The following is a 25,706-nucleotide window of genomic DNA, read 5'->3' as shown; positions in this document are numbered from 1 at the left end:
ACAGAAGCCTCCTAGCAACTCTTCTACATCCTCTGGGTGGTCTAGTTGGTTCATGGCGTTCGACTGTAATGGGTAACATCTCATCGAAAAGTCGGCGGTTCGATTCCGTCCCCGGAGAACAATTCTCCCCGGAGAAGAGTTACATTTTTTTGGCCTTTTTTTACACTTCTTACTATTAACGCTTGTTTTTTCGTCTTTTTTCTTTTTTTTCTAAAGCTCGCCTTTTAATGAGTATGCTAGGGTCTCGCGTTTTTGTCGAATTTCTGTTTCAAACATAGAGAATTGCATAGTTATTAAAATGACAGAGGCAATGAATCCTACAACATACAATTACATTGCTCAACTAATACGCATCACATACATTGTGTCACTTGATGAAAGATCATACAATTGATAGGTATAGTAGGTTTTGATTTATTTGTTATCAATCTGCATGCCACAGGCATCAACACTCCTTTTATCCCAATTCATCAGAATCCCTGGGTACAGTGTTGGACGATACCCCCATGATTCAATCACTATCCATCCATCTTAGTCAACCCCAGCCAGGCTTTAAATGGTCAGGCTGGTAATGTCAGTTCCACCAATGCGGTCAAACTCGGGAGTAGGAGGAGGCAAGTTCTCCGTCTTGGTGCAAATCCAGCAGCTGGCATACATGTTGACACGGTCAATGCAAGCGCCGTCGACACGAGAGCCGTGGCACTTGGCAGTGAAGCCGTGAGCCTCGAAAACCTTGATGTACCAGGGGCTCAAAGCAGATGTACGAAGGAGCACCCGACCGCCCATCTGGAGAGCCCTGTTGAGCTTGCTAATCTGGGCGGCAGCTGCTTGAGAGCCAGTGTCGAACCAGTCCATGCTGTCCATGATGACCGCAACCGTGAGAGTGCCAGGGGTGATGCGTGCAATAACTTCTTCAAGCTCATCGGTGTGAATGCGAAGACCATCCAGAGCACCGGGGCGAGACAGCTTGGCGTGGACCTCAGGGCGAAGATACTCAAGGTGGCACTTCTTGGAGAACTTGCCATCCAAGCAGACGTAGTAGTAAGGGTTGTCGGTACCAATGTGAGTCTCTTCAGCAACGGGGTCCAGTGTGTTGACCATGTAGTTCCAGATGGCGTGAGAACGAGTGTTCTTCGCCTTGCCCTGCTTCACAATATCCGAGTTGGCGTGGTCGTTCTCAATCATGGCGAGCTGGTTCTTAGGGACACCGAGAGCGGCCCAGAGGAAGCTCTCCTGCGCAACCACCAAGTTGCAGATGAGCTTGGAGAGCAGAGCGGGTCGGATCTTGTTGCGCCAGATATCTCGCTGCTCGTTCAGAGTTCGAGCACTGAGGAGCTTCTGGACAGTAGACTGCAGACCAAAGATGCGAGCAATCCAGCGGAAGGCACGAATGGCATGGCGAGAGCCACCAGTATCGTAGAGGCCATAGCCCTTGTTGTTGTGGAAGACGTGAATGTTCTTGAGCCAGTATTGGAATGCGCGGCCAGAGAGATGAGGAGACAGCTTAGAGATGAGCAACTTGCGGAACTCGGGGTGCTTTCCTTCACCAAAAATCTTCCAGAAATCTTCATATGGCAGAGCAGTGTACGCGGCAGCCTTGAGTTCCAGAAGGTGGTTTTGAGTCGGGTTAAGGTCAACGGCATGAACGCGAGCAGGGCTCTGAGCAAGGTAGGAAATGATGTTGTCTCCAGCAGAAGTGATGGCGAGAACCTTGTCATCAGGGCCAAGCTTCAACAGGCGCTCGTCGACACGGGCATCTTCCCAGGTGAAAGCATAGATGTACTCGTCATTGAACTGGGTGTGTTTTTGGAGTCTATCATCGTAGTAGATACGCCAGTGGTGGTTCTGGTAGAAGAATGAGGGGAGAGGCAGGTTGGCAGACAGGTTCTCGACCGCAGTGATGAAGGCCTTGGAGCGGATCTCTGGTGCGGATCTCTCAATCGCACGGGTCAGAGCATCTCCTTGGTTGGCAGGGTACAAATAGGGTGATTCAGTAGCCAGCGCATCGATTCGCTCAATAATTTCATGAGGCAGACTCGACGGCGAAAACGGCTTCTTGTGGCATCCAACCCAGATGTAGTAAGGGATATAGCCGAGAGTGCGGTTGCGGAAGTTGGAGTTGAGAACGGTGCCAAACTTGTACTCGAGGTAATCGCGGCGACCAGGCTCAAGGCCAACACGGTCGATGTCGAACCAGGCACGCCAAAAGTTTCGAGACAGCATGTTGACATGGCGATCCACGAGGCCACCAGTGTAGTTGCGGAAAGAGTAGTCAATCTGGTTCTGGACGTAGAAATCAACGACGCCCAGGATACCATGAGGAGCCAGCAACGAGTTCACAGAGTCGACGACAGAGTAGTAGTCGGGCTGCCACAAAAGTCAGCTGGAGATTCGGCCAAATGAAGCTTCTTTGCGAAGACCAAGACTTACAATCATAGACAAGCTGTATGAAAAGGTGACCAGGTCAGCACCGCCATAATCCTGGCGCTGCTGGGTGAGGTAACTGAGGGAAGGAGATCGTGGAGCGACCTGCTTAGACATGCCAGTCTCGTAGTCTTCGAGGCGGAACTTGCGAGCGTCTTGGCAGACGACGCGAACGTTTTTCCAACCGAGCCTCTCAAAACGCTTCCTTGCTACTTCGCAGAGAGACGGGGAGAAGTCGACAAGGTAAACGCTGGAGAAGAAGTTGGGGACGTCGACGAATTGGGACATGGCTTCAATGTTCCAGCCAGTGCCGCCTCCAACCTGTTTATTTGCCAGTTAGTTTCGGTTGTCCTGAATTTTGTCCACGTCTAGCCATATGGTCTAGATAATGCAGCAGAGGTAACTCACGTCAACCCAAATACGCTTGGTCTTGTTATCGTCAGCAATCTTGGCTTTCGCCTCAAGCTGGGCAGCAACAAGAGCAAGCATGTCTTCGCGACCGCGAAGAAGAAGCTTGCGTGTGGCATCATAAGCCCCGGCCTGCTTCTTATAGAAGCTTTCGAGAGCGTCCTGCTGGGAAGCCTTGGAATCGCCCTGATGGGGTTTAATGAAGCAAGAGTAAAAGAACAGGAAAAAGGACCTGAGAATTCCAGGCGTATCATTGCCCTGCCCAGTGCCTCGCGAGGCAACCAAACTTGAAACGGCAATACCACCTAAAAGAGTGGCTGCTATTCCAGCATATAGAGGATTTATCTCGGTGCCAAAAGGCAAAAAGTTTATGTTACCACCCTGGGGAGAAGAAATGGTCTGGTCAGCACATGAACCCCCTCAATGGCAAGGAAGAGAGAATTGAGAGCACTGGAGAGCTTACAGGAAAAGCCATGGTATTCTCTCATTTTACCAATTGAGAGAATAGAGGGAAAAGATTGATCACAAGCTAAGGATGTGTTGAACTCAGCTTCAGGCAAAGGTTGAAAATGGTGGGAAGATGAAACTGAGAGAGAGCAGGTCGAGGAGAGAGGAGGAGACAAGAGGATAAATAGGAAATAGAGAAAACGGGAGACTTGGCTCTGTCCAATCCAGTCCGGACATGCACATGTACATGTACAGGTATCAGTAATAAGGCACAAGTGCGTGCATCAAATCCAACTCTGGCACCTCCACGGCCACTTAGACGCAAGCGAGACCCCTTTTGGGGTTGCAGCAGGCCTGGCAGCCCACATTGAAGGCGGGCAGCATTATCTTTGGGCGTCGAGTTTGTCCGTCCGTCCATACAGTAGTAGTCTACAGTCCAGAGGCGCGTATTGCCGGCTGTGTTGGGCGTTTGGATTCGATTGGCGACCAGCATGAGTTGAACACAGTACGCCTACTTCCACGCAACCCAGAATCACATGTCAAACGCTTGCTGTCAGCGAGATGGAGCGCAGGGATCATCGTCTTTTCGCAATGGCTTGTGACTGCTTCAGATCCATGGATAGCGCGCGAAAGAGCTTCTGGAGCACGGTGGTAGCCAATGGCTGAACCACATGCTTGGGCAACGAGCGATGCCAGGGGGCATATTGTTGGGCAGCACACGTGCAAAATTGTTGAGAGATTGCCATCTGGGAGACGGGCGTGCTCCATAGCAGTTCCGTCGTAACGGCTTTGGGTCGTAGCTTCATGCGGGATGGAGTAGCTCAGGGATCTGGAGGGGCTCTGGCTCTGTCTCTGTCTCTGCTTAGACACTGTCCACCCTGGTACTGTATTGTATTAAGCATGGATGATAGCAAAGAGCAGGCAGAGAATAGCACTCCACTAACAATTGAACCTGGGGAGGGGAATTGAATGCAGGTGGGCTCATCGCGAATAGCTCCGTGTTGGCGGGGCAGCGTGAGTGGGGGATCCCTTAGTATGGGTTCAAGTTTGTATCGTGCCATTGAACTCTGGCGTGGGGAACTCCAGGCATTTTTGACCCTGTTGATGTCATGCTTTGTACGTGTCAGTAATAACTCGTATTGAGTAGTGATTGCATGTGAAACGCGTCCATTGATGTATCGTTGCACCGCTTGGGCATTCACTCACCCATTCACCCATCCGCGCTTGGCAGCCTCAAGAGGATCGGCGAGCCATGAAGCGTCCATGGAAATGTCTCGGGATTGCGCTCAGCGCGCTACAAGGCACCACAGTGCAAACATGGTGACACCGGCAGAATGCACCAGCCCACGCCACAGGGTCTTTGCTAGAGGCCATGTCGACACCTTGAGTTGAGGGTGTTCTATCAGCCTATTTGTGGTTGGAACAAGTCATCGATGCTAGTACGAGCCCGGTGGAGCCAGCATCGTCTGGGGAGCGCCAATCAAGCAGGGCATCCACAGCACATGCAGCGGAGGGCCAGTTCCGTAGGGGTCTTGTCTTGGGGTCTTGGGGGTCCTGAGCTGAGCTGAGCTGGGCGAGCTGATTGTGGGAGAATTGCCACACGACACCACTCGCAGGTGTATCTCTCTCGGTAAAGGAGAAATGTGTGTTCAGGTTTTAAGTGTTAAGTGACTTCAATTAACAATGACCAGCGGGGCAAATGATGTGGCTCATGTGGCTGGTGGAAGAGGCAGATTGCTCAGATGGAAGGATGTACCCACAGAAGGATATAAGATATCGTGAGATTGATATCGCCAACTCACCATCACCTTACATACCAAGTCAACTTTTCTTTCCATCAACTAATCTTCTTCTTTTAATCACGATCCCAGCAAGAACCGTGGCTGACTCTTCATCTCCTGGCTTTGTGGCTGCAGCTCCTCTCGACTATGCTTCATCCAACTCTGCTCCTAGTTAGGGCCATTCTCCTCGCTTCCTCGTTGCCAAATGTCTCTGAGCATGTCGTTCAGTGTTTGCCTTCAATGTATTATAGCCCAAGTTTTTAGCCTGCTTATATCATTACCTGGCCTGTGCCCCAGCCCTCTATGTAGTGTCTACCTGTAGGTATGCGCTCTTTGTGCATTTCATCTCACCAACAACAACCGCCTTTATAGAACTGCTTGTTCCCGCACAATCTCCCGTTTGCTCGACCGATCTATGTTAACTCTCATTCGCTAAAGCCAGCCGTTGATCAATTTCCATCGTCGAAATCATCATGAGAGAGGGACAAGCCCTCGAAGCCATTAACGTTGCCCCCGACAGCATCTGGGGCGATGAAGACGAAACCATTGTCTATGCCCAAGTGCTTGGAAAAGGAAAGGCAATCATTTTCCGTTTCCAGCGGAGCCATGACAGCTTGCCTGAGTCATTGCCAAGCCGGATTGTCTGCTGCTATCATGACCTCGAGGTGTCGGATGTGGAATTCACTTTCCAGGATCGCAGCTCAATGCGAAGTGCTTTATGGTCTGCCATAGCCACGGTTTGGCCTGATTGCATCAAGGATCCCGCGATTGCCAACCCTGGTATTGTGGTTGATATTCTTCCTGGAGAGATCCAGGAGATTGTCGGGAGAGCTTACCAGGAACCACTCTTTGATCAATATCTCGCCCTCCTCCATGATACCCAGCCAAGCGATCTAGTTGGCGAGGGTCATTCTCCTCGTATTTTTGACATCTCCGAGATTGTCCTCCTCGAGACATTGGGTGGCAGAGGCTGCTCCAAGCGGGTGCAGTTTAAAGATGCAAGGAAGCCATCACCCCTTGTCTTCAAAGGAATTGATTTTCAAACATACCTGCTACTTCACGATGACGACGACGAATTTGCTCGCACCACGGTCGATGTTTGGAGACGCTCTACCAAATTAGTCGCCAACATGCCACGCCATCCAAACATCCAATCGCCACCACGGTACCTGGTATCGGTGCGCGACTCCAATCAGAACCCTGTGCTTGTTGGTCATCTATCGACCTACTTCGCTGGAGGTGACCTTGGTAACGCAATTGAATCAGCCAATGCAAGAAAATCGCAAATCCCCTTGAAGCAAAAAGCTAAATGGTGTCATCAAATGTGCCTGGCAATAACGCACACCCACTGGGTCGCGCATACTTACCACATGGATATAAAGCCTGGGAATTTTGTTATTGACGACCAAGAGAACCTGATCTTCATTGACTGGGAGCAAAGCGGTGCACCAGCAACCACGCTCGCCCCCGAGGCAGACGGGACTTGGGACGTGGAAGAACAAGATATGAATGAGAACGGATCGATGAAGCTGGTCTACACCAAATATACGGGCCCAGAACGTCGGAATATGCCGGAAGGCAGTGGAAGGGAGAGCTTCAATATTTGGAACGTCTTCCCAGAGTGGCACGCGAGTTGCCCCAGAGCTGTTGAGTTGGCCGAAGTGTTTGCATTAGGGAGGACCATGTGGATGCTTCTGAGCCAGACAGCCAACAACTTTGACGAGGTTGAGCACCCGAATGATGTTCAGGTCAATTGGGCAGGCAAAACCGATCCTCCATCCCACTGGGTTGAGCTCGTGGGAAATTGCATGAAGGTCGATCCAAACGATCGTCCATCGTTGGACGACCTAGTAGAGTTCTGGGAAGGCGAAGCATATTCCTTTAAACAGCAAGCCTCTTCTGGGTTTGAGGCTGCGCGACTCAATCCAGGTAGACCAAATCGGTGCTTATGTCTTTGGAATAAGGGGTTAAATGCCAAGTTTAGGCCTATAAATGAGTTGATGCCATAATAAGGCAGATGGTCGTAATAGGGTAGGCTCTTCTATTGCTGCCCAGTGATGCTCCCAGAGAAAAACACTGCGAGCATGCCTTCAAATACAAAGTTATTTGATTCGCAATCTTGGTGTATTTTGTACCACCAAATGTCCGATTGTTTCAGATTCAATTGAGTTCAATGGCCTTTTTCACTTTTCTCTCTCCTTTTCCAAAAGATGTGTATTGCGCCACCAAACAATTATAAGCTTCACTAAGAGCATATTGTTGCTTTGGCAGCAAAATGTCACACCAACTCTGACACTAACCCTTTTCAGGTGAGCTCATGATGATTAAGTAACCGCGTGCTCGGAAAAACATCTCTTCCGACGTCATAATCTCGACCGCGACAGCCCCCCATTCGATGCGCTGCTTCATGCGCTTACATGAGGCTTAGACGCGACAATGGACCCATGGTCTCCCAGCAACTACAGCGCCGGGCTTTCATCAAACAGTCATCGCAGGCACTTTGCTCATCTGCGCTTCCATCTGTGAATTGCTAGGTAGCGCCTGCGACTTACATCCACCATCATGCCTCCCGGATCTGGACAAAAGGGCACAGGCAAGAAGAACTCGGCCGCCATGCAGAAAGCAAGCCGGAATTCGACGCCGGTGCCGGCCCCGGCATCTGCGCTCCCACCGCAGGAGTTTTACGATCCGGACTACCTCAATACTAGAGTCATTTTGTTTTCGAATCTTGCCTTTGACAACCTGGTGGATCAGGGCGCCTCTAGCGCTGCCGTCCCCGACTCGCGGAGCATCGACGCCATGCTTGATAAGCTTAAGACGCTCATCAATATCATGGAGAAGCGCTCCACGTTTTACGACCGCGGAATGAGATATCTGGCCGACGAACGAAAAAAGCGCCCCGAAGACATGCGTGTGGATGGAGGAGAACCGGAGACGAAAAAGTCTAAGCATAAGCGCAAGAAGGGCTCCGATAACCTTGCGCCGGGCGATGGTAGCCAAGGTATGTTCAAGCCCATGCCACTTCATTATCACATCTAATGAAGCTGGGCCATTGGGTGTTGGGATCGTTGAGAAATCCTTTGCTAACCAGTCACAATAGAGCGATCCTCTCCGCTGAGGGATTCGAAACGGAAGCACGTGCGCGACAACGACGACGCCAGCTCGTCGCTCTCCCCCATCGCCGGCGGAGCATCACCAAACGCCATGGAGACCGACGAGAAGCCTAAGAAGGAAGAAAACGAAGAGGAGGAAGAGAGCTCTGAAGACGAGGGCGCACCCCCTAGGCGCGAGCTGCCCCAAGCACAAACATTTGGCGAAGATCCATCCACCTTTCCGGACCCCACCATTTACGAAATTTTACCCACCTACGATGGCATGCCGGATGAAGAGAGAAAGAAGATTTACTCTGTTGCAGTGTATCCGAAGAGTGATCTGGCCGATATGATCGCGGGCGACCCTCCGGACAAGGACTTTAGCAATGCGAAGCCGAGCAGTCAAATCAACTTTTCGACCTTTTCCACATACATTGACCCCTACTTTCGGCCATTCTCAGAAGAAGACTTGGCGTTTTTGCGAGAGCGCAGCGATCGTGTGACACCATTTGTCATGCCTAAGCGTGGCAAGAGACATTATACTGAGATCTGGGCTGAAGAGGATGGTGCCATGTCCATTGACACACCTCAGCAGAGTCGCGACAAGTTGCCACCAAACCAACCTCGCGGCAGCATTGATAATATGAATGACGGCGTAGCTGAGACGGATGCACTATCTATCGGGCCCCTCGCCACAAGATTACTACAAGCACTGCGACCAGAGTCGCGAACACAGTCCTCCGATGACAAGCCAACTACAAACGGGGTGACAAATGGCGACATCAGCATGAACGGAGATATAAACGGCGACGAGCCGAATGGCGTCGACGACAAATCAAGCCCAGTGCCGCCTGCTACCTTCATGGTGGAGTCATCAACGGAGTCATGGAAGAAGGCGACACATCCAAAGCTTGAGTATGCCCAGGTTGAGGAGCGGCTTAAACAAGAGCTTCGACACATTGGATTTCTTCCACAAGATGGCATTGAAAGCGAATATGATGGCCATTTTGACGACGAGGTCGCGGGCAGACTGCGGCTGCTGCAAGCCAGACTGAAAGAGCAAATGCTGGTCAACGGCGCGCGCAAGGCACGGCTGATGGACTTGGTGCGCGAGCGCATGGCCCACCAAGAATACCAGACCATTCTCGAAGATCTGGACTCGCAAGTCAACGCCGCCTATCTGAAGCGCACGCGGACAATGGGCAAAAGCAAGAAGTCCAAGCGTCCCGGAGGTGCAGGTGGGGGCAGCCACTTTGTTGGAGCGGCGGCGGGCATGGCGCGGCCGGGAATAGGCGACCTGACCAAGACGCTGATGGAGCGGCGACGGAGGTGGATCGACACGATTGGATCCGTCTTTGACGACGAGAATCTGAACAAGGTCCCCAGAGCTGAAGATCCAGACAGCTCTATTTTCAAGCCGGACGAGATGGCGGAGTTGATAAAGAAGGAGAAGGACCAGTGGGATGATGAGATTGAAGAGGAATAAACCAAATTGATCTTGAGTGTTGGTGTTTCTGGTGTTTGGCAGGTTATCTCGGAAGACTTGTATTGTCAGTTTTGAAAGGGTGGGTTGGCGTTTGGTTATGAATCGGCTTGTTCTGTATTGTGAAGCGCCTTATAAGATATATATCCATATGATTTATTTTGTTTAAAGCAGCAAATGCACGAGTAAGATGATGATATTGTCAAGATGAATCTTCATTTTAGACTCAGGTGATGATGGTTGATGCATTCCAGAGTTCAGGGTCCAAATGCCCAATTCAGCAGATGCAGCGGGACAAGCGCGCTGAGCTACAGCGGCTAAAGCTAAACCCTGGACTCTCCATATCACTGGCGGCAATCTCGATAGATAAAGGTGATGAGGTAACATCTACAGGCCGCCTCCCCGTATCAGCGATTCCTTATCTCTGGACGAAGAATGGTGGGCAAGAACACGCATCCAATGATTTACCTGCGGGGAAAGGCTGCACGATGATTACCTTTGTTCTGCTACGACTCTGATCTTTTTGGCTTGCTTCATTCTCCCTTACAGCTAAACCTGGCTGCTCGATTGATTGTGTTTTGAGTGAGACACAATGCACTTGGTACCGAAAGAGGTGCGTCTGACGCTATCCCGGCCAAGCACTTGGCTGCCTTAGTAGCTCTGGTGGATCGATGTGTCTGTGGCTAACCACCAGCATTGAACTTGTCGCAGCTCGACAAGCTCGTCATCTCACAGGTGGGCTTGCTGGCGCAGAGGCGCCTTGCCAGGGGTGTCAAGCTGAACCACAGCGAAGCAACGGTACGCACTTGATGATTTCATTGATTTCACTGATCTTGTCATTCACATGAGCCCAGACAAATCACAAGTCACAGTAACACTAACGACTATACCTAAACTGCTTTGCAGGCTCTCATCGCAAACAACCTGCAAGAACTCATCCGCGATGGCAACCACAGCGTCGCCGATCTCATGGACCTCGGGTCTACCATGCTTGGCCGCCGTCATGTCCAGCCCTCCGTCTGCGCCACCTTGACCGAAATCCAGGTTGAAGGCACATTCCCCATGGGCACGTATCTGGTCACTGTCCACAACCCCATCCGCACAGACGACGGCGACCTGGAACGCGCCCTGTACGGCAGCTTTCTGCCCATCCCGGATAATGACCAGTTTTTCCCTCTCGCCGCTCCTGAGGAGTATGAAGCCACCGCACAGCCTGGCGTTGTCGTGGCCGTCAAAGGCAAAGTGTCGTTGAACCAGGACCGCAAGAGAATCAGGCTTAGGGTGACGAGCAAGGGAGACCGGCCCATTCAAGTCGGCTCGCATTACCACTTTATCGAGACAAATCCGCAGCTGGATTTTGATCGCGAAAGGGCGTATGGCTACCGGCTTGACATTCCTGCAGGCACCTCAGTTCGCTTTGAGCCCGGGGACACCAAGACGGTGACCCTTGTGGAAATCGGGGGCAACAAGGTCATTCGGGGCGGCAACCACATGGCAACCGGAGGCTTGGAGCTCTGGAGAATCAACGACATCGTTGCCAAGTTACAGCAGGCTGGCTTCGCACACACGCCAGAACCCCTCACTGACGCTGTTCATATTGATGCGTTCCAGATGGATCGTGCCGCGTATGCTACAATGTTTGGTCCAACGACAGGCGACTTGGTCCGCCTAGGAAATACCAGCCTATGGGTCAAGGTCGAGAAGGATTTCACTGTCTACGGGGATGAGTGTAAGTTTGGTGGTGGCAAGACGCTGCGCGAGGGCATGGGACAAGCAACCGGGCGACTTGATGCCGATTCTCTGGACATGGTGGTGACTAATGCTCTCGTGGTTGACTCGACGGGCATTTACAAAGCCGACATTGGTGTCAAGAACGGATACATTGTAGGAATCGGCAAGGCGGGCAACCCCGATGTCATGGACGGCGTATCGCCGGGGATGGTCGTGGGCAGCTGTACCGACGTCATCGCTGGTGAGGGAAAGATTATCACGGCTGGCGGCCTCGACTCTCATATTCATTTCATATGCCCACAACAGGCGGACGAATCTCTTGCATCTGGAATCACCACATTGTTAGGAGGAGGCGTGGGACCTAGGTAAGTCTCAATGACGTTTTATTCATCGCTGTGACAGTCGTTCTTATTCATATATGCGATCGGATTTCACCTATTTGATATGTGGTCTAGATCCTGGCTGATATAAGTCATGCAGTGCTGGCACCAACGCAACAACTTGTACCCCAGGAAAGAATTATATGCGCCAAATGCTCCAAGCTTGCGACAATCTACCTGTCAATGTCGGCATCACTGGCAAGGGCAACGACAGCTCTCCCGTCGCCCTACGAGAGCAAGTCGCCGCCGGAGCTTGTGGCCTCAAATTGCATGAAGATTGGGGCAGCACTCCCGCCGCCATCGACTCGTGTCTAACGGTTTGCGATGAGCTCGACGTTCAGTGTCTCATTCACACCGACACGCTCAACGAGTCTGGTTTCGTCGAGTCCACCATCGACGCCATCAAGGGTCGCACCATTCACACATATCACACCGAAGGTGCAGGCGGTGGCCATGCCCCAGACATCATCTCCGTAGTTGAGCACCCCTATGTGCTCCCCTCGTCAACCAACCCTACCCGGCCATACACCATGAACACCCTCGACGAGCACTTGGACATGCTCATGGTCTGCCACCACCTATCCAGAGACATCCCCGAAGATGTCGCCTTCGCCGAGAGCAGGATTCGCGACAAGACCATTGCCGCAGAGGACGTCCTTCACGACCTCGGCGCCATCAGCATGATGAGCTCCGACTCGCAGGCCATGGGGAGATGCGGCGAGGTCATTCTCCGGACATGGAACACGGCTGACAAGAATAAATCGCAGAGGGGGCCTCTGGAGGAAGACGTTGGCACAGGTGCAGACAATTTCAGGGTGAAACGTTATGTGAGCAAGTACACCATCAACCCTGCCTTGGCTCAGGGCTTCAGTCATGTCATTGGAAGCATCGAGGTGGGCAAGCTGGCGGACCTGGTGGTCTGGGATCCAGCCTGGTTTGGAACCAAGCCGGCCCTCGTTATCAAGAGCGGCCTCATTGCCTTGGCTCAAATGGTCAGTCTACACTTCCCCCACCCCCCTTTTAACACACTCTTTATTGAAACATCAACTAACTGTCCAAATATCTGTAGGGTGACCCCAACGCCTCCATCCCAACCGTCCAACCCATCATCGCCCGCCCCATGTTCGCCCCTCTCGTCCCCCAAACCAGCATCCTCTTCGTCTCCAACGAGTCCATCGTATCCGGCGCCATTGCGTCGTACGGCCTGCGCAAGCGCGTCGAGGCCGTCAAGGGATGCCGCACCGTGTCCAAAAAGGACATGCGCTTCAACGACACCATGCCCAAGATGAAGGTCGATCCGGAGAGTTACATTGTCGAGGCAGATGGGCAAGTGTGCAGCGCCGAGCCGGCGACAACGCTCCCTCTGACACAAGCTTATTACGTATATTGATTGATGTAAATAGAATGAATGCAACATCTGTATCAAGTCTTTAAAGCCAATGCCATTTCAAAGTCACAAGTTCATCATAAAGAGACACAAGATATGAAGAGTCATTTTGCTTAATCATTGCTTTCATTATCGCATACAAAGTTCGGCCGTTCAAACAACGAACTTAAGAGACTTAAATACACGACGTAACAAGTTCCGCCCTTCCCTCCGTTTGGTCCCAGAGAACTACCTAGCGAGAAAAAAAAAAAAAAAACCAAATCCGGATGCCCTTTGTTGTCCCTTTAGAGAAAAAAACCAAAAGGGCCATACATAAAACAAGGAAAAAGTAGAAACTATGCGCCCTAAAAAACCCTGATTTTATACGAACCGCCATATGCCGGGCGATGGAAACAAAGTCGGAATGAAGCGAGAGATATAAGAGGGAAAATCTTCCCCTGGTTCATGCTCAAAAAACACGCAAGACGGACTGTATCAACAAAGCCCAGCAAAGAGGAAAAGGGGGGGAACCGAAGTCACGCCCTCATCTCCGCCGCCGTTCTCGTCTGAGGTATCATGATTCCTTTCTCAACCAAAAAAAGAGAAAACCAAGAGCCAACTTCGAAAGAGAAGACACGAACAACCCCTTCTGCTAGTTTTTGCGATCCGCAGCTAGTATGGCACGGGGGTGAGCCGTAGAAGGAAGCTTTTGCTCCTCCAGGGCGCCCTCTGTTGCCAAATGGACCTGGGACAAGCATGCGGGAAGGGCAGCTTGGATTGCTGCGAGTTGCCAAGGTTGCATTACTCAAGAGCTCTTAGCCTTCTTGCGTCCTGACTTCTTGGGCTCCTCCTTCTCGGGCTCGGCGGCCTTGGTCGACGTCCTTCTCCGCTTCTTATCCGGGCTGGCAGGCGGGGCGACCTTTGGTGTCTCAACCTCAGCAGCAGGAGTGGCAGTCTTGCGCTTGCGGCTGGAGGCGGGCTTCTTGGGGGTCTTGGCAGGAGTCTCCTCCTCTTCGCCATCTTCAGCAGCGGCGGCAACCTGCTGCAGCTGCTCGGCAATGGCCTCTTGGTCGTTGACGGGCTCAGCCTGGGCGGTGGCCTCCTTGAGCTCTGGCATGGGGATGTGGAAGTCCTCGGCGTACTTAAGCGCCTCCTCATCGGTCATGTTCTTGGCAATTGGGTTTCCGTTCTTGTAAGAGTGAACGCGAGCGTTGTACAGACGCAGGTTGTACTGGTAGGCATTGTTCCAGCCCTGCTTCTCCTGGGGAGTCATGTGTGCCCACCGTCGCTGGCCCTCTTCCTGAACGGCTCCCTTGGGGGCATCGGCTCCCAGGTCGTTGGCAATGATAGAACGGGCGTGCTGCATGTAGAGGAAGTAGGGGGTGAGGGGGCGCTTGGGGGCGTTGGGGTCGTGAGTGCGCTTCTTGCGCTCCTTCTTCTCTTCAACGAGAGGGGTCATGTCTGGGATGGGCATAATGAGCTGGGCAGCAGCATCAAAGGTGTTGAGCAGGTCGCCCTGGGGGCCCTCTGCAGTACCCTCGCCAAGGAGGAGGTTGGTCTGGCGAATGTAGTCATTGGTGAATGACCTCAGAAGCTCCAGAATAGTGGTGAGTCTGCCAACGGCCTAATTGAGTTGGTTAGCAAATTGTTCAAAAGCTGATATTACTGTTTTGGAGAAATTTGGGGCAATGAAGATGAAGAAAAGTGATCCGAAGAGAGGCAAAGTTGCTATAGCATTGCCGCTACTCGCCAGCTTCAGGCAGCATTTCAGTGAGACGCGGGGCTCGGCCAGCCTCAAATGTAAACAATGAGGGGTTTGCAATGAGTGCTGGTCGCGTGGAGCTAGAAGCAATGGGCAAATGTGATGGGTTATGAAATCAAATGAAATATGAGATGCACGAAGTGAAACTAGACGTGTGTGTCTGTGTTTTGACTCTTGCTGCCTGGTTTCAAGCTGCCTGAAGCGAAACCTTTGCCACACAAGAAGCCCAGACAACTGCCGGCTCACTCGACGTCACTCGAGCAAAACAAAAAGCATTGAAGCTGAGGAGATGCAGTCTCGACACTAGCGCGTGTCTCTGGCCGCATCGCCCGGAGCAAATCATTGATGGGGAGCTGAGGGTTGAAGCACAGGCTCTGGGGCGATCAACTTACCGAGTCGCGCACACGCAGGAAGCTATCGTTGTCGACAACGCGCTGAGGCACGCCGGGAACAGGCCCGGGAACAGCTGCTGGGTGCAGTCCAGCGACGACGGGCGCGGGCACCATGGTGGGAGGAGGCACAACGGCCACAGGCAGCGCCTTAGCCTTTTCCTCGACTGACTTCTTGGGCGGGCGAGGCATTGCGGGAGATGATGGTAGCTGTTAATCTAGCGGCAAAAAGTGGCTGCTGGCGACGTTCTGAAAAGCCGGCGCGTTGCTGAGCGGGCACTGGCGTTGCGTGTGTTTTTTTCCTAGCTGTAGCTGGAAGATGCGCTGCTGCTGCGATGGTTCTGAGAAGCCCGCTGAGAGCGATCTAATGAATAGCGGGATGAAGGTTGAGGTGGTGGATCAGGGACGGGTTTGGGTTTTTGGGGGATGGATGAGTGCTGAAGAACGGGGGGGAAACAAAATTTCGGGGGTTGGGGCTTGTGGTGGGCGGTGCGCGCAATAAGTACCTGCGCCGGGGCTTTGGGGGGAGCGCGCAATCAGCGCAAAAGCGGCAGCAGTGGTCGACTTTTTTTTTTTTTTTTTTTGCTGTCCCGGGCTGGACTGGCGCCCCTCCTCTCTCCCCTCCCAGGGCGCGGTGCTCCGTCACTTGGTCCGCTGATTGATCGTGCTAAGAGGCACCCACAGCATTTCTGGCGCGTAAATCCAGCGGCTGGTCTCATTGATCCATTGCACCCGACACATGCAACGCACCCGACAGAAAAATTTGCGTACATCCATAGGCGCCTGGCCAAGCCCAACCAGTTGAGCCAGTGATGTCTCGCGCGCCCGCTGGCAAATACCACATCACGCTACGGAATCCATCAGAGGCCGTGCTCAACTCTGCTCTGCTCAGCCCAGCTCGCTCAGCTCAGCTCGAGTCGATTCCGGAAGCACGGCCATGCCCTGGGCCCTTCTGAGAGACCCCGCACTGCGCTCGCCAGCTGGGCCGCTGGACTCTTCCTCCGTGGACTCTGGGCTGGGCTCAGGACTGCTGGACTCCAGCAGTATGTAGAGCTCAGCCCGACCTCGGTGTTTCCTCCAGGGCCCTGCTGCTCGTCGCCGGCCACGATCCGGCAATTCGTCGCACTCAGGTGCTACTGTACAGCGCTTGCTGCGGCCCCCTCGGCCTCTCGTCAGCGCACGCTGGGCTTCACTGCGCTCGCTGAGGTGCCCATGGGTAGCTGACGGGCACAGAACCTGACACAGTGATGATTGTCGCCTCGTAACATGTAAACCTGTCAACCGTAGCTGTCAGTCCGTGGCTTGTTTTCTCGCGACAACGTCCACCTACCGTACTTTACAGCACAAACCCATCCTCTCAACGGCCATCCATGGATTCTTCCATGCAACTACTACTGCCAGTCTCCAGCATAGCCACTACATGATGCAGCTCAGTTTGGGCGGTCAGTCGCTCGCTCCACATGCACCTACGCTCTTTCCCTCTGAGCTGAATTTCGCCTGCGCAGGGCATTTTTTATTCATGTCGGGTCATTTTTTACAAGTACCGAGCATGTACTTTGTGCGTGCTCGCTTACTCTTTTTGGTGTAATGGCATTTCGTCTTTCTCTCATCTTCGGTGATGCTGTTGTCGTTGTTGCTCTTCAACTATGCCATGCTGTCTAGCTGAGCCCGGCGCGTGTCCTGTGCTGGTTCTGCGCTGCCAACAGCGCCGTTACCGACCTTCTAGAAAAGCCGCTTCACCAGCTTGGTGGTTCAGCAATACCTGCTGGCTACCTTCTGAAGCACCTAGATGGCGTCCCTAAAACGACGCAGCGACGTCCGATCACTTCTGGGATCCGACGAGCCAGCCGCTGGTTACACTGGGACAGCAGCCAATTGAAGCCCAAGACGGAATGCTAGCGGTCTCTCGGCGACTGCTGGCGCCGCGGCGTACGTGGCGTACATTTCAGCACGATGATGAATGCCCCTCACCACTGGAGTTTCAGCGCACGCCTAAAAGCGGCAAGTGATCAATGGGAGCCTTGGAGCAATTCTTGTTGACGTGTCTGTAGCGTCCTGGCCCGATGGCCGCTGCTGCTCTTCGCTGATCTGGCCGCCAGTGGACAAACAGACAGCGCGCCTTGGGCCTTTGTTGGGCGCCTTTGGGTCGAACGACTTACCCCGCCTCTGCCGCGCACCACCTCATCGTTCGACGCTGTTCCCTCGACCTTCTGCATCCCCAGGTCCAGCTGAGCGGTATTTTGCGCTGGAAAAAGATGGATTATAGTTGAAGCTGGTGGCGACGAGACACTCGTGGGAGCTGTGGAAGGATGGAGCACACTGGAGCGTGAGTGAAACATGCAGATGGTCGCTGTATTTGGGCGTAGGCTGGGCTGTGTGTAATTCAGAACATGCTGGGGAGCCTGTAGCACGGCACCGTTGAATTCGAATCTTCTCTGCATGGAACTGCCCCGAGAAGCAAGACGTCGTACAATGAGCACTGGATAAATTGGAAACTGGACTCATTGTCTTGTTCTACCTGTTACACGTGCTCGTGACGATTTGACCATTTCTGGTAGATAAACAAGGACGACAGACCGTAGAGAAAGGCTGGAAACGCTTTTCAAGGATCCATACAATTCGGGTATCTATATGCCGTTGGAGCTCACGTTGACACTGCTGCCATTTTTCGAGCTTGACTTGACGACTTGCTGCGTGTTGGAGCCCATCTTACATTATGTGCACCATAGCAATGATACCGCTGCTTCTGTGTGGCGCATAGAGATCTCAGCACTTCTAGGTATTAACCCGACATTAGCTGGATACAGATGCCCATACCATGCCTCATGATTGACGGAATACTGTATATGCGTGTGAGATAGTCAGGTAGGTATCAAACATTGTATTGAACTTTACGTGGTACCGGAGCAATCTCCCTACCTACAGCGATGGCATGTGTCAGATGCTGTCAGCTCTACTTACCGACAGCATGGCTCTGTGCCAGCAGATATGCGCCCGTTCTACTCATCCTAGCGAATGCATTGATGCATGTAAAGCAGCGACAGCTGTGTCTCTGATCAGAATAGCGATGACGTCGAGAAATCTAGCTGGGATCTGGCTTCATTATCTCTTGCTCAACTTGGCTTATCGAGATTGCTACGGCTGTGACAAACACCACTACCGTTACCTCCAATTAGCCTCCTAGGAGGGATTACATCGGTAGGTAAAGTGTGCTGTGCTATATTAGCATGCAGGTATTTCGGCAGTCATCACGTCTAATAAGTGCCGACCTCCCAGTACGATAGACACCATTACGGAGCACATGTATGAAGAAACAAGCGACGAGCTCTTAGGATGAAATGTTTCAGCTGCCAGAGAAACACCGATACGGCCATGTAACAGCGCACCGTCCTTTTGCCTAGGTAGTTCTATATACAGAAGTGAATAAGTATTGATACCAGAGAACCAGCACAGCTCTCATCAAGGTTTTGGCGGGGGCATGAAGCTGTGCAGTGGCATCACGCGGTAATCAGGGTCAGCCTTACTACATGTACCAAGTACCTTTGATCACTCCTACACTGGTCACAGAAATAAGTTACTGTACATTTAGTACATGACCATACAAAATGATTCACGTCATTTCACCTCTGCAGATCCATCTGCTCTGCCTGGATAATCATGACATACTCATCCAAACCACTTGCAACTTGCAACCTGTGCGACGCGTTGTCGTATTAAAAACAAAGTATCGAGTAACCTTACCGACCCTGGCCGAAATAGCGTCTGCCACAAGCGTCGCCCGTATACCCGCCATCTGCGTGCGGACGCCACCAAGCCCGAGGTATCTTGATCCCCCCCACCACCAAGGCGTTCAAGCCCGCCGGCATTGTTATGCCTTGTGCCCCTCGCGGCATGAAACGGCGCCGGCATGGCCATCCCAGAGCTAACTTGAAGAGTTGATGCCGTTTGGTTGGACCTCTGGACCCTGCTGGAGCAGAATGCCAAGACTCCTGACGACAGCTGATGCGGCTGCCGATTGGTGTGAGATGAGGCCGATTACTTGATGCTAGCATGACCTTGTGCTCCGTTCCAAATGCCCCTCCTATGCTCCGTACGCCCCTCTCCTCTCTCCATTTTCTCCTGTGCCATCTCTTCAGCAATCTTGACTACGCTTCCTCTTCTTCTTTTCTCTTCCTTTTCTACGTACGTTCGTTGCCAAGAGCACTTGGGTATTCGCCAAGTCCCACGATCTAGATCTATCCTATCCTATCCTATCCTATCCTGACAGCGACGGGCTCGCTGCAACATCACACAAATATTTGACGATCCAAGCTATCGCGTGCAAAGTGTGCCACCATGATCAACTTTAGAGCGCCTGGCTTCCTTTTGGGGCTGGTGCTCCTTGTTTGCTTGGTTCAGCCGGCAGCTGCATTCGGAGCTGGCAACATTGCCTCTGTTTCCAAGGTCGAGGGCCAAAACTGTACTTCGGCTCTACCCGACCTCTCCTGTGTTTCTCCATATCGCTAACTCGCAATTCTACAGGGCGACACGGTGACATCGAAGATGCGTTATTAACCCTGGCCATGGCCCATGCCATCAAGGGCGGCAAGAAGTTCAACAAGCGGACCGTTTCACGAGTTTACTTTGGCAACTGGCTGCGCGACTACTCCCAGGCCATCGACGTGGGCACCGTCAAGATGGTCTCTGCTGAGGCTATTCGACTTCTCCTCTGCGTTCTTGGCTTCATGTCCTTTGGCTATGGCTCTGGCGAATTTGAGGTTACGGCTGAGCGTCTCGGATGCTACCGCCCCGAAGATCACATTGACAACCCCAAGGGCTATGGAGAAGGTGTCGACGCCCGAGATTATGATCCCCGTCTGAGAGGTCCCATCGATGAGGAGGTCGAGCTTGCCGTCGACCCGGAAACTGGAATGAAGAACTACATTGCCAATGAGCGAGTTGGCATCATGACATCCGCTAAACATGTGCGGAATCTCTTTGGCCGCTGCATCGAGCTGGGTCGCCAGTACAAGCGCTCGGGAAACAAGCCAGAGCTCTACGAAGCTCTTCGGTTGATGGGAACTGGTCTGCACTGTTTGGAAGGTAAACTCTAGACCCCCCTTGCAGAGCGTCTACTTTGCTTCAGTAGACCAAGGCACTATAATTGCCCATGGCAGCTCCCCTTTAGCTTGCTCGAAAACCAGCTTCTAACCTCAATTTGTTGAATAGACTTTTTCGCCCACAGCAACTACATTGAGCTTGCACTCATTGAAATGGGAGAGCGTGGAATCTTCCCCCACGTTGGCCGCAACACTCAGATTGAGCTGCAAGGTGCTCGTGGCTCCGTCTATCCTATTGTGACAGGCACATTTGGAGGCGTCGATTTCCTCCACTCCGTCACCGGAGAAGGTATGTGCAGATTACATCTTGCATCTTGGACAGTATCCTCTAACTAGAGCTTGCGTAGTGTCGGATAAGTTGACTCAAAATGAAATTGACGAACTCGAGGGAGCGCTCAACGAAGGCAAGACCGGCGACACAAGCTTGCTCCAGTCCCTTCTCAGCAACCTTCCCCCTGGAATCATTGGAGGCAACCAAGGAGATAAGATCAACGAGCTTCAGTCCAATGCGTCTGCTGCCCAGGAGGAAACCGTCCCGGTCTCTCCCAAGGATCCGGAAGAATTCACCATCTACATCAAGAACATCTATCGACAGATTATGCCCGTCATTGAATTCCATGATAGCATTATGAAGAGCATCAGTGGTGCGATTGAGAACATCCCTATTCTTCCCAAGATTATTGAGCAACTAGAGGAGCAGCTTTCCATTTTTGTCTTTTCCATCATGGCACCTTTCATTGTTCCCTTGATCCACCAGATCAAGAACGAGCTTCAAACCGGATCCTCAGAAATCATCGAGAGCAGCAAGAAGGAGCAGCACATCGTTTTTGACGACGACTACTCTTCTGATCCTACTCATTCCATGCTCTCCAAGGACCACTTCTCCAACGTAAGTGCAGCATCAAGATGCGCAAATCCGGCTTCCTAGACTAATCGATGGTGTAGATTCTCAACGAGATTGCCGGTCGAACTGCCGCCAGAATGCTCCACTGGGTTGTGCCACAGCTCATGGAGGCTATTGATGACGATTCAGTTGATATTGACCGCTTGCTGGAGCGCATTGTAAACGGCGTCATGCACCACCCCGCCCAGCGTGATATGGGCTATGATGGTGTTGCCGAGGCTCGACAGCTCATCTTTAACTCTGTCCAAGAATGGTGGCGTGACATGGGTGAGGACCAACAGGAGGATTATCGTCGCAAGCTCTCTCCCCAAGGAGTTCTCAACGGCGAAAACCACAAGGAGGGTGTCCACGATACCGGCCACGGCTGCTCGGGTAAGTTGAAGATGCGCAAGGAGTTTGGCGAGCCTCAGGGCGTCGAGGACCAGATTGCTGGCGCGGCCGCAACCGCCATTTTCTCGGGCGCTACCGGTGCCCTATCTGGATTTGTTTCCCAGAATACCGGCGTCGATATTCCTTTCACCCAACAACAGCAGTCAGGTGGAGATGATGGCGGCATTGGTGGCCTCATCAGTGGCATGGCTGGCAGCCTCCTGGGAGGAGCCTTTGAGCAAGGTTCGACCAAGAGAGAAACTAGTTACGAGACTGGAGAAGACGGCTCTTACACCCAACACCAACGGGAGTATGGCCAAGAGGGAAATCGGTATGGCCAAGCCGAATACAGCCAAACCTATCACCCCGACGGTGGACGTGAAACCTCATATCAACGCTCCGAACAGCAATCATACGGAAGCGGCGGCTATGGCGGCTCCAACTATGAGGAGAGGCAAGAGACTCACCAAAGCTCCTATCAATCGTATGAACAGCGCACCGAGCGACATGAATACCGTTCGACCGAGGACAGCTATGGAGGTGGCTACGAGCAGCGAAGAAGTGACAGCCGGGGGTCTGATGATAATCGTAAGAAGCACAGCCACGAGCATGAGCACCATCACCATCACCATCATCACCATCATCATAGTCATGGATCTGACGATGAATCAGGGAGAGGACACAGCCGCCGAGACGATGACGACGACAACAGTTCTGAGCGCCGTGAAACAAGCAACTACGAATCTAGCTACGAACGCCGTGAGGAGGACAGCTACGGCAACAGTGGTTACGGGCGCCGGGACGAGGATAGCTATGGCGGCAACAATTACGGTCGGCAAGACGAGAGCTACGGCGGCGAATATGGATCTCGTGAGGAGGACGGCCATGGCAGGCGACACCACCATCGTGATGATGATGACGAGGCCGACGACTCTGAGTACAGATCCCGCGACCACGGCGGCAACAGCGGCGGCTACAGGTTTTAGAAAAGGTTCACTAAGTCCTTGTGGCGTTACTGAACCCTTTGTGAAGACAAAAGTGACTTGTTGATGTGTTGGTAGGCAAAGCACAATGTTGAAGTAAAAGACTTAGATAGTCATACCATATATATATACCCATTCCCAAAAGGAACTACACTCTAAATGATTGGGCACGATTGATGAGATACCTGTATCAAGAAGCACTCTTGCAATAGCGGGCTGGCTGTAGACGATGGAGCATATCGGTAGTTACAGCTTAGCATCAAGTAACCTGAAGAAGGCCTCTTGTCGTGAACAAGTATTTCCGTGGTTGGCTTAGCGATTTGCAATAGAAGGACGGAAACTAGGAGAATCAGCTAGGAGCGCTTGTAATAGCGAAATCTATTCTGTAGGACCACTTGGTGAACAAAACAGGGGTCATTTCTGAACATCAATGGTAATCTGACATCGCTATCCACTGCATCGTGTCGGGAGGAGTCCGAACTCAACGCCTGAAAGCCGATGTAACGCAAGATACCCCGTCTCCCATATTAACAACCCACGATGCAAAAAGATAGAGAGAGGGAAGCTATTAAATGGGGGCCAGGGGGGGCCAATATCGAAATTGGAAATGTCAACAGTAGGATCGGGGAAGGAAAGTATCTTTCACAAATGCTTTAGAATGTCGGTGCCTGGACAGCTGTGTGGTTGCAAAGGATGGCATGTGCAGACAGTACATGCATGTGCTTGTACGGGTACCTGACGTGGGTCGGAAACACGATGCGCCAAGAGCACGATAAAACCCTTTTGAAAGTGGACTGGTTTTTTTTGGGGGGGGAGAGCGTGTGTAGTATGGCGAAACACAACAATGTGTAGATGGGGGCTGCACTTTGTTTGTACCATATTAATCTAGTTGCTGTATGCCCGGTGGAGAGTCTGGCCGGCTATCGGGCGTCTTCACCACAAGCAAAAGACGAAAGAGTCACAGTTTGCAAGGATTAAAGAACGGACATCTCATCTCTTTTTTTTTTTGCTGGCTCCACATGTCCCTTTGGAAGGCACGCGCGAATTTTCTAGTTGCTTCGCTTCGGCGGGAGGATGGAGAGAGCTAAAGGTAGTCGAGATAGCATCAAATCTCAGAGAGCGGAGTCCCCTGGTTCAACGAGCTACTTGGCGTCACCTTTGTCGTATTGGGTATGTCATTATGTTGTATGTCTCCCGCTCTGGCTTAAATACATGCACTGTGTCGTTGTCTTGGCTTTCGTTTTCGGGAGAAAAAGGTCTACGGACGGGTTAACCGACGGGAAATTGCGCAGCTACACGTACTCGTATGATAGCATTTGGTTTTGCTATTGTGATGCCCTTTATTAACGATCTAGGCTACATCCTTGGATACTATATTTCGCACATAGAAACGGATTATAGGCGCCTTCTAAGGAGGAGCCCGGCAGCGCATTGCCGGGTTGTGGAGGGAGCTAGCAGTAGTCGAATCAATAGTTGCGAGTTTGTAGGGGGATTGGGCAAGATGATGCGAGTTGCTGTAACTCTAAAGGAGGCGGCCTAAGAACTGAAGGATCAAGTACATATACTCGGTAGTAATAATTACGATATATTACTTGAGCAATATGCAGACAGTAATCAGAAGTCGTCGAATCGAACATCGTGAGTGAGCACTATATCAGGACCCATCCAAGTCGTTGCATGCCGGCATACCCGTGCATACCGAGTAGGCAGCACATACATGTATGGATACAAAGGCTTGCTAACTTGCTCAACATGATAGTATCGTATGTGATGGTGTATGTGGTAGGAGTTGATGAGTGCGGGGCATCAATGTGATTTGTTTCGCAGTTACGAGACAAAAAGGGAAATGACGGCATTAGCAAAAGGAACGCTCGGATAGTGCACAAGGGCCTATTTCTGCGAATCGCCGCAGGCCTTGGACATGGATATTTGAATATTGTCTTTTTGCTGCTCTCAAGGGTAGGTAGTACCCGATATCCGGCCAAAGCTGCGTCTTCCACGTTACCGTAAATACCATCAAATCAACACTTCCAACGGGAACAGACGCGCTAAAGGGCATGGGGGCCAATGGCACGGCACGGCTTGTGCCCAGAGCTGCCCGGCAGGCAAAGCTCAAGCCTTTCCCTCTCACCACCTGATTCGCCGATGTCTGGTACAATAAGTCGGGAGCGCGAAGCTGCGGCGTTTCTCGCTGCATGAGCGGCAGAGCTGTATGCAGGGCAAGATATTATTAGACTATTAGTAAATGGGAAAATCCTATACTATGCTGTACTTGGCCGCTACGTGGAGTCGTACGGAGCACCGTATTACACACGAGATGTTCTAGATATATCGAGAGTAATAAGCGTAGACAGTGACAAAAAACAAAAACTCGTTGCTCGCTGGCATCCAGGCCGAAGGGCTCGGGTTGATGTCGAGGCGAGATCCGTCGATCCGACATGGATGGTGGAGGTAAGAAAAGACAGCCATCAATCGGGACTCTCGCACCCGTGCAATACCCACCTCGGGACCGAATGGCATTTGCTCGAGATCAGCTTTGCACTGGCGTTTAGCTCTTTTCGATGTTGAAAGATGGAACTGCCGGCTTGGAGCTAGAGAAAGAGACAATCCACCGGAGCTGTTATTGGGGCGCGCGAGATGACAAAAGATCCGTTACTTGCAGTCACGGATATCTTGAGGAAACGTAACGGCGACAGAAGTTCTGCTACCTGGCAGAAATTCAATTCCGGTCCCCCTCCTCAAGTGACATATTGCCCGCAGCCTCGATCGCTCCATGCGTTCACTGGCGACAAGGGGCCCTGTGTCGGTCTATTGACGATTGAGCCGCCAGCACCCGTCTAGGATTAGCGCCTGTATGTCAGAAGATTATAGAGGTAGACAATTGTTGATTACGTGGGTTTTCTGGGAGTTTTGGAGTTGGGCCTTTGGGTATGTGCGGTAGCAGTGGTTTGATAAGCGAAGTCCTGAATATTACCTTGTGCTCGGCGTTCGGAGTGAGGGGACATTTCATGCTCCCTGCCTGGTCGCTTGCTCAAAGGTGACTATGAAAAGATGAAGCACAAGTAGAATTCAAGAGTGATTGTAAGGT

The 25,706-nt window shown here is 52.0% G+C and overlaps 6 protein-coding genes and 1 non-coding gene across 7 annotated transcripts; 5 read left to right on the top strand and 2 right to left on the bottom strand.

Moving 5' to 3' along the window:
* Window positions 1–30: 30 nt before the first annotated feature.
* On the top strand, window positions 31–118 carry M431DRAFT_t99. The gene has a single exon. It is a non-coding gene; the product is annotated as a tRNA-Tyr (tRNA).
* A 434-nt stretch (window positions 119–552) lies between these two features.
* On the bottom strand, window positions 553–3,307 carry M431DRAFT_495458 (hypothetical protein; the record flags this gene model as incomplete). Its single annotated transcript, XM_024917362.1, has 4 exons — window positions 553–2,367; window positions 2,431–2,745; window positions 2,833–3,213; window positions 3,296–3,307. The coding sequence occupies 4 exons, from the start codon at window positions 3,305–3,307 to the stop codon at window positions 553–555; spliced, it is 2,523 nt and encodes an 840-aa protein (XP_024774918.1).
* A 2,226-nt stretch (window positions 3,308–5,533) lies between these two features.
* M431DRAFT_495457 (hypothetical protein) lies at window positions 5,534–7,069 on the top strand (the record flags this gene model as incomplete). The annotated part of the gene is made up of 3 exons (XM_024917361.1): window positions 5,534–5,830; window positions 5,870–6,910; window positions 6,950–7,069. The coding sequence occupies 3 exons, from the start codon at window positions 5,534–5,536 to the stop codon at window positions 7,067–7,069; spliced, it is 1,458 nt and encodes a 485-aa protein (XP_024774917.1).
* Window positions 7,070–7,622: 553 nt separating this feature from the next.
* Window positions 7,623–9,638, top strand: M431DRAFT_84533 (hypothetical protein; the record flags this gene model as incomplete). The annotated part of the gene is made up of 2 exons (XM_024923439.1): window positions 7,623–8,052; window positions 8,161–9,638. The coding sequence occupies 2 exons, from the start codon at window positions 7,623–7,625 to the stop codon at window positions 9,636–9,638; spliced, it is 1,908 nt and encodes a 635-aa protein (XP_024774916.1).
* Window positions 9,639–10,077: 439 nt separating this feature from the next.
* Window positions 10,078–13,387, top strand: M431DRAFT_508644 (hypothetical protein). Its single transcript, XM_024919138.1, has 5 exons — window positions 10,078–10,248; window positions 10,347–10,433; window positions 10,542–11,731; window positions 11,847–12,738; window positions 12,816–13,387. Exons 1-5 carry the CDS (start codon window positions 10,228–10,230, stop codon window positions 13,134–13,136), a joined length of 2,511 nt encoding a protein of 836 aa, XP_024774915.1. The 5' UTR covers window positions 10,078–10,227; the 3' UTR covers window positions 13,137–13,387.
* A 530-nt stretch (window positions 13,388–13,917) lies between these two features.
* On the bottom strand, window positions 13,918–15,455 carry M431DRAFT_495454 (hypothetical protein; the record flags this gene model as incomplete). Its single annotated transcript, XM_024917360.1, has 2 exons — window positions 13,918–14,736; window positions 15,267–15,455. The coding sequence occupies 2 exons, from the start codon at window positions 15,453–15,455 to the stop codon at window positions 13,918–13,920; spliced, it is 1,008 nt and encodes a 335-aa protein (XP_024774914.1).
* A 4,143-nt stretch (window positions 15,456–19,598) lies between these two features.
* Window positions 19,599–22,621, top strand: M431DRAFT_5800 (hypothetical protein; the record flags this gene model as incomplete). Its single annotated transcript, XM_024921514.1, has 5 exons — window positions 19,599–19,722; window positions 19,785–20,345; window positions 20,472–20,651; window positions 20,710–21,251; window positions 21,308–22,621. The coding sequence occupies 5 exons, from the start codon at window positions 19,599–19,601 to the stop codon at window positions 22,619–22,621; spliced, it is 2,721 nt and encodes a 906-aa protein (XP_024774913.1).
* Window positions 22,622–25,706: the final 3,085 nt, after the last annotated feature.

This window comes from Trichoderma harzianum (genome assembly GCF_003025095.1).
Source record: "Trichoderma harzianum CBS 226.95 unplaced genomic scaffold M431scaffold_6, whole genome shotgun sequence".
NCBI lineage: Eukaryota > Fungi > Ascomycota > Sordariomycetes > Hypocreales > Hypocreaceae > Trichoderma > Trichoderma harzianum.
The sequence above is the reverse complement of the archived record's forward strand: the minus strand, read 5'-3'. Positions and strand labels throughout refer to the sequence as shown.

Coding starts and splice junctions, on each gene's coding strand:
- M431DRAFT_508644 (XM_024919138.1), top strand. CDS start 10,228: ATGCACTTGGTACCGAAAGAG. Junction 10,249..10,346: donor TGCACTTGGTACCGAAAGAG/GTGCGTCTGACG, acceptor AACTTGTCGCAG/CTCGACAAGCTCGTCATCTC. Junction 11,732..11,846: donor GGAGGAGGCGTGGGACCTAG/GTAAGTCTCAAT, acceptor TAAGTCATGCAG/TGCTGGCACCAACGCAACAA.